Here is a 16009-nt window from a genome sequence, read left to right as displayed (position 1 = left end):
TTCTGTATTTCTGTGTAGCGAGTGAATGGGTACGTATAGATCTATATGTTGTTAATCTTGGATCAATAGCTGCCCGAGCAGGACCTGATTTATGAAAGGCCTCTTTAACGTAGAGCTCCCGGGTCACTGAGCTGGATTATGTTGCTGGCAAAGATGTTTGCTGGCAAAGATGTTTACTATGAGGAGGTTACGCTGAGATTTATGTATGGCAGACCGTGCCGTATGGGTTGTGGAGGTCAGGCTGCTGCACTTTGCGTACGTCTGTGATCTAAGTGGCAGAACAACTGAAACTCCTGGTTGGGGTAAAACAATTCCAAAATGGGATTAGGTTAGTTTTGCGGTGCTTCCTAAAGCTGAACAAACTTAGGTTCTGCTGGAAGGTGTGAACTGAAAATGCCTTGACTTTTCTCTTGGAATATCCCGCCCCATGTTGGCAACTCGATGCTCCTGCTGATACACTCAACTAGTGTTGATTTAGTAGGCGCTAGCATGCAGGAGGTTGTGTTACACGTGGGGAATTTAAAGTAAATAAGGAAAAATGTAGTTCTGAATGTGTATTGCTGTGAAATTCCTGTACTGAGCAGCAGGCTCTACATGAAGCTACAGGCTTATGCTCACCTTTTGCCACAGTCACTGGCCAATAAAAATTCCTGTAACCCACAAGTTGCGGCATTTATATCGAAATGTGCATCGGTGTCCGGGCGCCTGGAACAGACCTGCACTGTGTGTTCTGGAATTTAATGGAAGTGATGTGGTTGCTCATATGAAATTCAATATAACAGTGCTGCAGGAGGTTGAAAAATGAGGGAAGCATGTCTGACTCAGCAAATGCAGCTTCCAGCGTTGAATTGAGTACTGACCATCTTCATGAGGACTCGTAGAGCAGCTGAGTTAAGGAACTTTGGAACTTGGAGCCGGCTTTCTAGGAAACTGGCGCGTTGTTTATATGCAGCTAGAAGGGCCTTCCAAAGCTTAGAGCCAAGCATGAAGCTATTTGTGCCAGTCTCCCCTACCTGTAGGCTTCTGCTTTGTTTGTTGTGTTACTGTTTTCAGTGTTAGAGTTGTGAGAGAGTTCAAAGGATTCATCATACCTTGGAAACTTGTATTACCTATACTTTTTTGTAGTTCGCGGCTACAGTGTTGCTTTGGAATCACACGAAAATGGTGAATCTGAACAATGTTGTCCAGGGAGGATTAAGTTAAAATGCCTGTTTAGAGATCAAGTTACTGTGTTACTACTGGTGCTGTATGTATGTTCTCAATACCTAACTTGCATGAGTACAGACTGGAAACAAGAAACATCATCCAGCCTGTGTGGCAGGGCTCAGTATGAGAGCCCATTAAATGCTCAGGCCCTGTGTTGTTATCAGGAGTGTGTCTTCGTTCTGGCAGTCAGTTGAACTTGTATATTTGAGTCTGAAAGTGCTTATGCTTCAGTTGAACCTTAAGAATGTGAAATTAATTAAATGAATTGATTAATATTTTTACTATTTGGGTATAGAAGAGTTTCACATTCCCCAATTACCAGCTGTTCTTTTGTTACGAATTCTGTTGTGTAGGTGTAATAATATGTGAAACATTATCTTGTACCTTATATTTAAGGAGATTTTTGAGGGGGGTGCAGAGGAGAGCAGGTATAGGAAACCAAAAGCCTTTTTTTGGGTAATTGTTCTCTTCACAGTTACAGAGAATTCTTTTGAACAAGTTAAAAAACAAAAGATTACTGTATCAATTCATTTTTTTTTCCTATTCATAATTTACTCAAGTTTTAAACATGATTGAAATGCAAGGTGACTTGAATAAATGAATATAAATGAGGGCCAAGACTTACGTAATCACAGATATTTCTGCTCGTTGTAGGCTGATTGCCTTGGCTTGAGAAATGTAGTTTCAGATTACTTCATCTTTGGATTTTGCTGAGAAACTGGTGAATCTTCTATTTTATGAGACAGCACGCTTACTGAGAATGAAGATTTCTCTCTTTTTGTATCTATTTGACTTTGATTTAAAGTAATTGTACAGCTCTGTTTGTGTTCAAAAGTTGTCACTAATATTTCACAGCCAAAAAAAAAAAAAGCTGTTTAATATATTTAGTCATTAGATGACCACTGTTTTAGTTTTTTTTTTTCATTTTATAAAAATGAATGTCTTGCAGAAGAAATAAATTCCTCATCAAGATGTTCTTTCAGATTTCTTAAAGAAGTTTTTGTAGCCTCTGAATTTTCTGTTAGAGTAATATATTCAATAATAAGTCAAGAAAATTGTTCTTGGAGCTGAACCACTGCAACATGTTTTGTCGATATGACCTCCTTATGTGTTCTCATGCTGACTGTGTATTTATGTGAAAACGTGTCCTGTGACTTTGTTCTAATTTATGTTCCTGAGAGCCTCTCTCAAAAATAGGTGCCTGTTAACTGCACACCTTGGAATGAGATGTGCCTTTGTAATTACTTTCTGCATTATAGGATAGCTGGGTATTAATGAAAGATGTAATACCAGTAACACTGTTCTGATTCTGGAGTATTGATTCTTCTCCGTTGTGTAATCAAAACAGGGCATAGTGCTTACAAGGCAGCGCACAGAAATGGCTGTGGTTCATAACTTCCATCAGTTAAGGGGCTTTTACTGTACAGGTATAATCCACACATGCAGTTATTCTCTTACTCCAGTGTGTCTAAGAACAATTTGTAGGCAGTTCGTGTTTTTGAGAATATTTTCAGGTGTTTGGCTGGATGGAAGCTGCCTGACCAGTCAGTAGTAGGCTAAGTGCTGGGGTGATGGAATTCAGGAGAACTAAACCCGTTGAATGCCATGGGAAATGTAAGGATTTTCTGATGACCTCTTTGATGTGGGGAGGCAATTATCCAATGCTTCGGATAACTTTTCAGGGATCTTTTGCGTACTGCAGTATGTACACTATGAATAAATGTCTGATTGTGTTCTGCTTGTTACTCCATTGGCATTAACTGTAATCTCCCCTGCCTTCTCCTTTTTCTTTTTAAAGGTTGAAACAAATGTTTTGTAAGGATGTACGAGTGTCACCATGAATGAATCCTTCCTGCCTGTCCATGTTGGTCAAGTAATTGGAAGTTTCAGCCAGCAGATGCTTCCCTGTCTTCTCTGACTGTCAGGATGGGTTTTCTTGAGATGCATCCAAGCAGTGTGTGGAATCCCTTGATTTGTCTTTGAGGTGTGAGCAACCTCTGAAAAATTTCCTAAAAGGATAAGGAGGAACCTCTATGGGTAACCCTTGGCTGGAAACAATTACTGGTCAACCATGGTAAAACTTGCCAACCCACTTTATACCGAGTGGATTCTTGAAGCTATACAAAAAGTTAAAAAGCAAAAGCAACGGCCATCCGAAGAGAGAATATGTCACGCTGTTTGTGCTTCCCATGGATTAGATAAGAAGACTGTTTCGGAACAGCTGGAACTTAGTGTTCAAGATGGTTCTATTCTTAAAGTTACCAACAAAGGCCTTGCATCCTACAAGGACCCAGATAATCCTGGACGGTTTTCATCTGTTAAGCCTGGCACTATTCCTAAATCTGTTAAGGGATCTAGAGGAGCTTGTAATGAGCTTCGTAACGTGGATTGGAATAAACTGTTGAGAAGAGCAATCGAAGGGCTTCAAGAACCAAATGGCTCCTCCCTGAAAAACATCGAGAAGTATCTGAGAAGTCAAAATGACCTAGCAAACATTTTCAACAATCCTGCTTTTCAGCAGAGATTGCGTCTGGGGGCCAAACGTGCTGTGAACAATGGGAGATTACTGAAGGATGGACCTCAGTATAGAGTGAATTATGGTGGTTTGGAAAGCAAAGGACCTCCAAAATATCCCAGTGCTTTCCCAGCTTCTCTTCCACCTGTCAGCCTTCTACCCCATGAAAAAGACCAGGTAAGGCTGAAAAAATGAAAGCAAATGTAGTAATGCAGAAGTAATGATCTGTCTTGTTCTTTGTTTAGCCTTTTAAATGCATGTAAGCAAGGGTGCATGCTGAAAATCCGTGCAGGTTCAGGTCTGATAAGGCACGTTTACTTAGCTCCCTGCCGTTCTGTGTTGGGTAGTTTGTTTTTTGGCTTTTCAGTGGGTAAACAGCAGCAGGGAGGAGTGCAGCTGTTTGCTCTCTTCTGGGTGTGAAGTTGTTCTGTCTTGTCTGGTGGACTGATGCTGATAGCTGCTATCTGGTTTGGTTGTGGCATTCTTACCTTCACTTCATGCGTGGACATGATTTTTCTTGTGGTTCTAATGCTAGCAGAAGTACTACCAGTGGAACTCGTGGTATTTAAGATACTTAGTCTTTTTTTTTTTTTTTTTTTTTTTTTTTTAAGATATCTGTATGTAGATAGTTCACTTAGCTTTAAAACTGTAGTTAATAGCAATAGGAACTGGAGCCAATGTAAATATTCTAGGAATATAAGTGCTGTCAGACTGACAAATAGGGGTGAACTTGAGAATCCTCTTCCTATCTTCATTTTCCTTGGACTTGTTAGATGTGTGCTTTTTTTTTTTTTTTTTTTTTTTTTTTTTTTTTTTTTTTGATTATTTGGACCTTCATTTCAGGTTAGTTATTCACAGTGTTGAAGCCTTGAGGGAGAACGTTTGGGGGATGTCAGTTGGTGTTTTGTTTACAAAAGGCTAGCATCCAAGACATGTCTGTAGGTATTCTTTGATCGTTCCTGATTTAGTGTGGTGAAACATATTTTGAGTTTCCAGTGTGCTTGGAAAGAAGCAACTTGTACTTCAGTTGGGTTATATAAAATGGAATCTCTGTGTTTTTTTTAAACTTCATAATGGTAAAGTTGGAGACAGTTCTTTTTTGGCATGGAATATGCCAGACAACTTTGTTATTGTAGAGATGCCATTAGCATCTATTTCTAGATACTAGACTATGTTGTTTGTTTTTTTTAAGGTGATTTTTACTCATCTTTTTCTTTCAGCTGATCTTAAGTCACTAAAGGGCATAGAGAAGAGAGTGCTTGCTTGAAAAAGAAAAAAAAATACTGAGTTAAATTTCCAAGAGTTGTTCATGGAACTGCCAGAGGGTGACACAAGGAATGTTGGTACTTGGAGGCTGACTTCTGTGAATTTCTCTAAATATGGTTGGTCTTACATGTGGATTTCTGTCTGTTCCTATCAAGTTGGACTTTGTGGCTGTTTGAAGGATGTGTGGAGAATCATGCTCAATAATCAGAATGTGAACTTAGAAGGGTTGCTTACCGTGCAATTACTTCTGTAGCCATATACTGTAAGGATTTAATTACTTGTAGTGACAAAGCTTCCTGTTGTATAAGTACTTTCAGAGAGTCTTCTGTAATTCTGGTATTGCATTGGCATGAAAAATGTGAAGTCTGAAGTACAGAGCTATCACAACAGTTCAATGCTGTGATGCTTCATGTGAATTCTGGGGAAATAAAAAAAAACAAAAAACAAAAAACAAAAAACAACTTCTGTGGTAGGCTACGCACTGGGACTGGCATCCATTGCTAGAAATGTTAGTTGGGTCACGGCGCTGAAAAAGCCGTCATTGCCGTACTAAAATGCTGGTACAGGGATAAATCTGTCTTTCAGAAGTTAGCCAAACAAATCTGTTATCTAGCAACTGCTTTGGCAAGAAAAAAGCTTTTGATTTGGGTGCCTCAAAATTAGCAGTGTGACTTGCGTGTTTAAAAACTGTTCGACGTACACTTCTTCCCGACATAAAAATACTTCTGACGTGAGGTTGGCAAAGCAGTCGTTGTGTATCCGTGCAGTGCACATCATCTCGTGCTGTGCTCAGCTGTACTAGTTGTGGCCCAGGTTACTGGGCAAATGAGTGTAGACTTTGTTCAAACACAGGGTGTTTCCTGATTCCCAAGCTATGTGGCTTTAAAAACACTAAAGAAGGGATGGTTCTGCAACTAATTCTATAAGCAGGCTTGTTACTGCGATGTGACTGCATGTTCATTTGATGTTAATGGTCATGTATGAATGAGCAGAGCAATGCTGCAGGAAAACTACTTGGCCATTTTAATTGGAAGAGTTTAGGTGGCAGTACTGGTTATATGCCATGGTTATATTTTATTGTCAAAAACTGAGTAATCAATTGGCATCTCAAATGAATGGCTGGGCTTGAAAGAGATGAGTGTATTTTAAAGCTTCATTGTTTGACTGTTTATGTAGTTAGCTCCAGCAAAAGCTGAGTGCACACATGGGTTTTTGGGATGGCCTTTTTTTGTTTTTTTTTTTTTTTTGCGAAGAGTAGAGGTGAAGTTCAAGTATATTTTCTGTCAACTTACCTTGAGGAGAAGGAAGAACAGGAGGGGTTGTAGAAAACTGCATAGACAGATGACTGTCGAAGCTTCTTAACTATACACAAGTTTTAAAAAAAAAAAAAATGACCTCTCATCTTGATGAGATGTTAAAGATTTATTGCATTACAAGTCTGCATCTTTTCAGAGCTCCCCCTTTGGCAACCTGAACTTTCACACTTGCAGTACCACGTGCCAACTCTGATCCTTTCTTCCTGTGTATGAGGTGAACCAGCAGTGTTTGAGGGGCAGGCGGGGGGATGTGCTGGTGGCTTTTCACACAGATGCACCCCTTCCTTCCCCCTCTGAGCCATTAACGTGCCTAGTACACGGAGGAGATGGTACTGCTGTATTACAGTGCCACTGTTTTAAAAAAAAGTTAGTTTTGTGGAGCTGGAGCCATGACTGTATGCTGGGGGTGTTGGGTGTTTTGTGTGAGATGAAGCACGTATGTGGAACAGGGAGCGGGAGGTGCTAAATTTTCCTCTCGGTGATGATACCGCGCTGCTTTTCTTGCCTCCCCGCTGAGTGGGTGATCCAGCGCGAGTGGATGTCTTGGTTCAGTGCAAATGGAAGGAGCTGCAGTTAGTTACAGCAGCATTAGCTTGTATCACCATGTTTCATCCTGTTGCCATTGGCCTGGAATGAAGGATTTGTTTAGAAACAGTATTTCTTTCAAGTGTTATCTTGACTACTGGGTTTGGGCAAAGGTGTGTCTGCTCGCTGTTACAGGAAGCAGAAGCACACAGTACAGCTGTTTCAGTTCTCTGTTCCTCTACCCCTTTCCATTCCCTCCTGTCTGTGCGAGTTGCTTTTTCACTTCTTGAAGAGATGCAAGCACAAGGCTTATAAGAAGGACAGGTTGCATTGGGAAGTGGCTAACTCATTGGCTGTACGGCCTCTGGGCAGTTCATTCTGGGAAATGTAATGAGTAGCATGAAGATCAAAAAAGATGCCACAGTTACCTTGAATATTCTGGTGGTTACATTAAGAGAGCCTCTCGCTTGATGTAGATGGGTAAGGTGAATCAAAGCTCTTGAGTAGCTGGTTATTTTGAAGCGTGAAGTTTGTGTTAAGGAACAGCCTAGCCTCCAGCCAGAGGTGGGCTCTTCATAACAACAAAGGCAAGCTGAAAACAGTGTGATAGCCTTTAGGTTGAGGGCTTCAAAGGTTTCTCCTTTCCTGTAAATAAACAAAAATGAAACAAACAAAAAAACAATGCATACAGGAAAGCAGAAAAAGAGAACTTGTTGCTTGGTGTTTTGATCTTGTGCACTTTGCTGTAGTGCAGTGCATAGTTAGTTTCAACAATTTAACTGCTCTGTGTGCTCCTCCTTATGTTCAGAGTATCTTGCATAGATAGCATCTCTCCCATGCTTCACACCTTCTCTCATGCAGCATCTTCAGGAAAGGGCTGTGGAAGTATGTTAATTGGAACATGCAGTGTAAAAGTTGAGAGCGCAGTAGGAAGGGGTGAGAACAGAGGGGGAAATGAATTTGAATATGCTTCGTGGTACCTAGCTTTTGGATGAGCCTCTGACACACTAAAATACACGTCTGGAAATGCAGCAGCAAAAGTTCTGGTTCACGTTCTTAAATGGGTGGTGAATTTTATCTTCAGTGGAGTCAGTTGTGGAGCAGCCCCTGCTCTTCACACACCGTGTTTCTTGTTCTCCTGGGCACTTGGAGGAGCACTGGGAAGGCTCTGCCGCTCGGGAGCTGGGTGAAACCTACTGGGTCTTAAGAGGTGGTCATCTCCTGAGCACGGATGCTGAGTAGATGTAAACCTGAGGAAGCAGACATTTGTAGTCTGTAGACAGGGCTTTAATTTCTTACTTTTAAACATAATTTAAGATGAAAAAAAGGCTTTAAAAGATGAGGTAGTGACCACTTATTTAATGTTGTCAGAGAACAGTGGGAATGTGTAGTCTATCTCAGTTGCAACATCCCTGCTGTGTTGTGTATAGCTGCTACCTAAAGGATCCTTCAAAAGAGGCAGTGCAACTGCTGCTAATCTGATGCATGCAGCATTTTCTAGGTTGTCCTGAACACTCCCTTAAACAGCTGAACAACTGCATTAGTAATTGTTTCCATTTGATTCTTGGCATGACTCTTTTTTTTTCTTACCCTCCTTCCCCCCCCCCCCCCCTTCCTTCACTTTCAGTTTGTATTTCTAAGCTGACCTTCATGCAAAAACAAACTTTTTTTTTTTTTTAATACTCTGAACTCCTATCTAATTTTGTTTTCACTGGCCTAGGTACATTTAGCTTTTCAAACTGTAACTTGGCATAGGTTGAATTTCAGTTTTCTGGTATGCAGCTTGTGCCAGTGCAGACACTGGGTGTTCCTCCTTCTGTCTTTTAGGCAAAGGTCCAATCTATAGAGGAGCTTTTTTGGCATCCAGGCTCCTCCCTGCTCTGCTCTTCAGTTTCCTGCCTTTATGTGGCTAGGCAAGCAACTGCTGGCTGGGGTTTCTTTGCTTGTTCTACCTTGTTCCCTCTGGCCTCTAGGCTTTCCACTGAGCAGAAACTGAAAAGTTAGGCAGAAAGGAAGTGCTACACAATGTATCTGACTGATCTACACATAAAGGAATATTTCTACTGCCTAGCTTTGGATGTAGCTTTAGATGGAGTCTGTGTTCCTCAGGATAATTTTGAGTACCAACATTCAGGTAGGTAAATTTCTACAAGAGACTGCAGTGCTACAGCTGAGGAGGATGTTGTCTTCAGAGACAACCTGTGTTTCTACCCTTGCAACATCTTCATGGTGACAAAAGACCATGTTATTTGTTGTTAGTTGCTGCAACACTGCTGTCATTTGACAAGCACTAACTCATGTTTGTGCATCTCACTATTTCAACTTAAAAGGTGTCCACCTTAATTTCATGGAAAAGGAAGTGCCTTTGGCTCTTGTCCTTGAAGTTCTAGGATGATTGCTAGGTGCTGTTGTCTCTAGTTTAGGATACCAAAACTACCAAATCCTTGCTTGCAGAAGCCAAGTGAACACTTAAGAATGGGTCCTATTCACACTTCAGATTCTGGAGCTTAGCACAAGTTGGAGAATCCCTTACCCAATCTCTTGAGCATTTAAAACTAAAATGGAAGTCTTGTCATCACTATCCTGGAGAAGCAGCTTATATCACTGTAAATTAATAATGGTCTTTTAAAGTGTGTGTGTGTGTGTATATATATGTATTTTTTTTTTTTCTCTTAAGATGCAGCAAATTTGGATCAAACCAAGGCAAGTGCTTGTATAGTTCTTGAACTGTGTGATGGGATAGGAATTCCAAACAGCTGTTTGCAGAGTTAGGTTGGGATGTATCTTTGTGGTGACACTGGGGGGCTGGCTTCCAGCTCGGCACACAGGTCATCTGGTGGCAGTTTCTCACCCAACTATTGGGGAAGACATTATTCATCCTTTTTCCCCAAACTCAGTGTTTAGCTGAGGAACGTAGTTTCACGTGGTGCACTGCTCGTGGTTCTTGTTTACTGCGAGGAGCAGTTTCAAGCCTTATATTGTAAGTTGTTTAATCCTAAGGACTGTTAAAATTTGATTCCCGTGGTAGTTTCTTTTCAATTACTTGATGTGATATACTGCAATGAGAGTCTTGGATTGAAACAGACAGCAATGAATTAAAGAAAACCTGTGTGGTTCTGCAGTTCCGTTTGTGGTCGTTCATCATTCCTCTCTTCCGCAAACTCTCCTGTCTCAGCTGGGAGTGACACTGGATCCTCAAACTAGAGGTTTTACTTTTCATCCCCTTTCATAGGGTTCCTTGTAGAATATACAAATGGCTGATGAGTCTGATTTAGACTTGAGGAATATGTTGGAAAATATCCACCTACCTTGGATATTTTCTCAGTGTTTTATTCTCAACTATCTTAAGTGCCTCTCCTCTTCTGTGTTCAATAATAGTGCGTCCTGACTCTTGGGTCTTTATTCTGTGGCAGTTGGAATGCAATGAGTGTTTGGTGTAACTTCCTCATGTTGCAGGAACTTGGTTGTAAAACAGGTGATGAAAAATATTGGAAACTTGCAGTCCTGGTAGTCTGGCATTTCTTGACAGATTTTATGCATATAAGCTGTGTGTGTGTATATTTATATAATTCCTAAGAAAGTTCTCTGGATATATATCAAGTGGTAATTAATCAATTATTCTTCAATTTGATGGTTGGAAACGGCAAGAGTGTTTTTACTTTTTTTTTTTTTTTTTAAAGAATTACAAACTACTGTTAAAAGAAGAATTACTCAAATGGTGTAAAAACATTTTTTCCCCAAATTTGAGCCCATTTATGGTCCTGATAGCGTCGTCTTCTGAAAGGCAACTCCCTTCTGTTTATCCAGGACTGTGTTTTCCTTGGTTTAAAGATAGATGCACGTTTCCTTTGATTGTTGGGTCCTCTTTCGGCCAGGATGCTAGGACTTCATGGCACAAAGCAGGGACAGGTTACGTCCTTCTGTGTAGGGGATCAGCACTTCTGGGGCTCAGATCACGGCTGTGGAACTCTGAGGACCAAGTGCTTCAAATCAGGCGCCACGGGGCTGACGGATCTCATGCTGTCACTGGTGTCTACCTGATAAGAGGCTAACTAATCTTTTAACTAGAAGGATTTCTTCTGGATGCTAATGGGGTACCATGACATTCTGTTGTCATGTAGACTATATTGTCTTGCTAAATGGCTTCCTTGTTTTGGCAATTAGGGAAATGATAAACGTTGGGGATGATAAACATGACTGTAACTTGATTAAATGGTCTAGTGTGCTTAAATAACGTAGCCTGAAAACTTAAAAGCTCAGCAGGAAAATTTTTGACGTGAAAACCTTACTAATAGACTGTGAGGTGGCAATGGTGCTGATATTGACATCTGTTAACTCTGCTAAATTGCTAGAAGGAATGTGAGGTTTTGGTGCAATTCTCAAGTATTCAAGTGGCTAGACACAGTGAAAGTAAGTAATTCTCAAATTAATTTTCTGCTTCCAAAATTCATGAGCCTAGGCAGCACTTAAAGTCCTATATTAGGCATCTGACTTTTGAAACTTGCTTTTGGGAGTGGTCCTTGTGTTAAGTAAGTGACTTAAAATTGCAGTTCCCACTGAGTTAAGCTGACAAACTTTGGAGAAGGGAGGGTTGGACAACACACTTCACGTTTCTGGTTCTGTGAAGTGAAGGGGACTGGGAAGTGCATGCAGCTGATGATGCAGTAGGAAATTCTGGATTTGGATTTGTTCTTTTAATGCGTCGGTACGGATGCTGGTGGCGGCTGTGGCTCATTTCATATAGATAGTCTGGTTAGGTGTGTATACAAGTAACAAGGTTAAAACAGAACTTCTAGGAGTACAGCACTTCACCATGTAAGAAAAGAAAATAAGAATTAAAGTAGAGTTGCTGTAGGGTGTGTTTTTACACTTGAATTTAGGCAGTGACAAGCCAACTTTGCTTGCAAACTGCAGGTCAGCTCTTCCTTCTGAAATACTCTTACTGTGTTTAATGGGTCTTAAATATGTGCTTTTTTTTCTTCTCACTTGTTAACAATCAGTTTAGAACAGCTCAGAGGTCTGGTGTGGGTCAGTGAGGCTTTTCTCCCATGAGGAGACACCTTGTGGGATGTTGCAGAAGTAGATCAGAGTAAGGTGCACTGATACCTTAAAATAGTCTGTGTATGCTCGCTGTTCCTCAAGGTTTGTAAGCTGGCTCTTCCCTGTGAGATGGGATGCAGCCTTCAGTCCTGCCAGGTTCACTTGCTTGATAGGATTAGCAGACTTTTTGGTATTATATATAAATAAATTCCTGAATTGTCCTAGTGTGGCTTAGCAGCAGCTGAGTGGAGGTGTATGGCAGTGCTTTGCAACCACTTTCTTCCTTAGAAATGTAGATACTGGATTGCTGATTCAGAGCACCAGGTATCACTGCCACTGAGGCCCTTCTGGGTTGAAGTTGCTTTAAGGGCCTCTGTTTGCAACTTCTTGGTAATGGAATCTAGGATCAAATTCAGTGTTGTTTTTTTTTTTTTTTTTTTTTTCCTTCACCTTCCTCATTATTCTTCCTTAAAATCAGACTTGCAGTTGAAATGAGTATTGCTGTAATGTACTGGCCCAGAATTTTAGAGCAGTATGACATAACTTGAGTGTGTCTGTAATAATGCTGCTTCTCCAGAGCACTTAGGATTTGTGGATAATGAACAGTAGTTAGCCAAGCAGTTATTACAAATACATAGTTAAAAGGTGATGAAAAAGGCAGTGCTTGATAAGCCTAAAGAAATTCTCAGAACAAAATAATCTCTTTTAGTAACTGAATTTAGGAATTAGTTGAACAAGTTCTTTGCTTACAAAGGCTACTGGAGCTATCCCTTAACGTCTGTTCCAAATTTGAAAACACACTCAGCTGTGATTTCCTACTTTGTTGCTCCTGTTTTGTCCTGTAAAGACGAGTAAACCTGCTGTAGGAGTTGGGTTAATAATGTTGTAGGGGAAGAAGAGGACAGCATACTGTTTAAAAGTAAGCATCTAAATACCAGTCAGATAATAGATATCCACATGGAAGCTAATGTAGTACACAGTGGGGTTTTACTTAAGTAAGGCATTTTTTTTTGACCTGGTAATTTCTGTTGTGTTTTGAGGCTCTCTTCCTTTCCATCTTCATCCCATTATGAAAACTGAATTGCACAGAAAAATTGTTAATACTATTTTACAAAGAATGCTGCTTTAATAGTGGAAAACTGCATAGTAAAAATAATTCCTATTTATTTTGACATGCTTGGCAACACGTTCTGCTGATTTAGCAAAACAAGCTTTCGTATAGATGCTACACACGCTTTCTAAAGTTCTGAAAGCTGTAGATAAGTCAGCCAAGAAGAGAGTAAAGAAAGCCAGTCATCAGGTTTGATTGTCAAGTTAGATAGCAGCATGTGCTGCACGCATGTGGAGCGGTCTGTTCCTGTGCGGGTGAGTGCATATGTTTAACTGCACGAGCAAGGATTCGCCTGCACGCTGGCTTAGAAACCAGGGACTTGTTCTTCTGTGGCCATTTGAAAAGATTCTTCATGCTGGGTCACTCTGTGCTTGTCAGCCGTACATCTTGAGGAGGAAATTGCTGGTACTTCTGTTTCTCAATGCTTCTACATGTTCCTAAAGCAAATTTTCAACTAAGACATTTTTGAAGGTGACAGCTTCCATTGTAGGCCAGTAATTCCTCCTCTTGCTGTCTGTGTTTAATGTTACTCTCTTTTGATTAAAAGTCAAATGTTTTACACTGGATAGAACATGCAACACGGTAGCTCTTAAGAGAAATCCTGACTTAGGTTAATCCTCCTGCTTCACATCCACTGAAAAGCATCTGGTAAACACGAGTAGTGTTCTGGGCTTTGCCCTCCCAGTTCATGTGAAGATGGGCAGTTATTTTACCTTAATGCTTGTGTGTGTTTTATTTAACAACAGATGAGTAGCTGGTGGTTGTCTTGGGGGCATGTTTTCAACTCTTTCAGTAGAAAGTTTCGGAAGTCTTTCTAGATAAGAACATGGGAGATGGTAGGAACGTCTTATTTAAAATAATAAACTGCTGGAGAAGTCTTCCCATGTGTCCAGCTTCCCACACACCTCTGAATTCAAGATTGGACCTTAGGTTTGTCTGCACACTTATGGAAATGACTGATGCTGCTGTTCTGCCCAGGGCTGGCAAGATGGAATTTTATATCTTTGAAAATCTGAGTGGTGGGAAAGGGCTCTACTGGAGTTGGTTTGGTTCCTTTCTCATCGATAACTCTGCCTTCTTAAGTAACACTTCCAACATGTTTGATGGGCAGCTTCAACCTGTTACGGAGGATAGGTAACTTCTAGGCTTAGATAGGACATAAAAACAATTTACCTGATTTTGTTAATAAACCTGTTACAGTTGACTGTACTTGAGGAAAATGTATTTGGCAGCTGGCAGCTCTGTTCTTCTTAATGGGGAAAAGGAGTCAGGTGTTAGGGCTTCGTGATGTGACCATGCCATATTCAGTCTTCTTCATGGAGCTCCAAACAGAACTGCCTACAGTCTGCAAATGTGAAACTGAATCTTAATGGGTCATATTGTTTCTTGCTTAACGCTGTGTGTGGATGTATTTTGAAGAGACCTCTGAAGGATTCAGTTTCTAGGGGTAGAGCTGCTAAAGTAACAGACAGCTGAGAGTAAGCGTTTTCCCTTTGCTGATCTGTGGGGTAGTAACATTCTAAATTGCCTTGTATTTTGGTATAGCAAGTGGGTTTTGCTGAAAGAAGTGGTTCATTTCGTTTCCTTTTTTTCTTTTTTTTTTTTTTTTTTTTTTTAAGCGTTGTATGGACTTTACTTCTAAAGCATGATGCCTTAAAACTTCACGGTTTTGTTTTTTTTTTTTTGGACATAGAATTAGTTAAGATACAAATGTCTTAGTGTGCTTAATATGAGAACAACAGTCATCTTCTCATGCCGATGTAGCAGGTGGGGGAATCCTAAAATAGTTAGAGTGGCTAAAGTGGTTTTAACCTTGAATCTTTTATTTGTCTTCTCCTTTCAAAAATACTTATCTTAGTTTTTAGCTGACTTGCGTGTTACCTTTCAATTTCCGGCAGCAGCCTTAAGAGTAATCTCTCTCCTCTCTGCAGAACACAAGCATTCTGTTTACTTCATGTTACTGATACCATTGCAAGGCCAGCAGCTTTAAATAAGTTAACTTTTGTCTTCTACATACATTGCTATGACTCCCATTGTTTTTTTTGCTTTCTTAAGCCATGACAACTTCACTTTTATTTCTAAAGTATATATTTAGTAGATTTTACCAATTAGAGCAGACATCTGTTTGGAGATCGCTGGCAATCAAAATCACTTACGAAGAAATTGTTGGCTTGTGATGCCTCTAGAGCACTTCTGTAAGTTCAGCTTCTTTTTAGCTGTTGCTAAGAGATAAATTTTCATTGACATGAGGGACGTGAGGACTTGTCAGCATGCTACCAGTTGTTTTATAGGCTGTTAGCTCTGCCGCCTTGCAGATGGTTGGAAAACTCTTGGTAGTGGGTAAATGTGTGCTGATTATCTCATTGAATTAAGGTAACCTTTTGTCGTTCATTGAATTCTGCAGACCAGGCACTGAGCAGCTGCTCTACTGTTGTTGAATTCTGGGTTTGGTGAATACAAAGATTATGCTAAAGGCTGTTCAGTCTAGTGCCAGGTACTGAGCATTGGACCACTCTAAGATTTTTTTGATACCGTCTTCAGTATTTTAATAATCAGGGCAATCATCAATCATTATGACGAAACTGTTTTCAAATTTTGTCACCATGTGCTCAATGATATTTTAAAGCTTTAGAAATAGGTCAGGAAGAGAGATGGCAGAGAGCTGTTAGCTTTTGATTTTGTCTTTTTCCTCTCCCTCCTACTTCTCTCCCCCTGCCTCTTCTTAAAGCAATACAAAGCAAAGGCACTTGTTTCTTCCTGCTTCTTGCATTATTAATTTTTTTTTGTCTTTATATTTGACGCTATCTCATGTGTCAAATACCAGTTTAAACTAGTTCCTAGTTTATTGATGAGACTGGCCTCAAGGACAGTTTAAGCAATCTGCCTATTATAAACTTCATAAATAAATCTGTTTATCTGTTTTGGATTACACTTGAGTACGCTTGTTTTATTGGATGTGTGTGTTTAAAGGTGGTAGTTCAGTGTCGTGTTAAAACTTGCTTGTAAACTTGTCTTTTTGAGCACTAGGCA

The 16009-nt window shown here is 40.2% G+C and overlaps 1 protein-coding gene across 4 annotated transcripts in view; it reads left to right on the top strand.

Moving 5' to 3' along the window:
- Positions 1-3022: 3022 nt before the first annotated feature.
- The window catches only part of KAT6B (lysine acetyltransferase 6B), a 106241-nt gene continuing 93254 nt past the window's right edge, over positions 3023-16009 (top strand). For 3 of the 4 annotated variants that reach the window (XM_084290548.1, XM_084290547.1, XM_084290546.1), the window contains exon 1: positions 3023-3898. In XM_084290548.1, coding sequence (XP_084146674.1) covers positions 3278-3898 — 621 coding nt within the window. In that variant the 5' untranslated portion in view covers positions 3023-3277. The remainder of the gene's footprint in view (positions 3899-16009) is intronic. The other variant, XM_084290549.1, reaches the window with a different exon arrangement.

The sequence above is a fragment of the Netta rufina genome (genome assembly GCF_964035555.1).
Source record: "Netta rufina genome assembly, chromosome: 7".
In the NCBI taxonomy this organism is placed as follows: Eukaryota; Metazoa; Chordata; class Aves; order Anseriformes; family Anatidae; genus Netta; species Netta rufina.
Note: the sequence above shows the minus strand (reverse complement) of the source record. Positions and strands in the feature narration are given on the sequence as shown.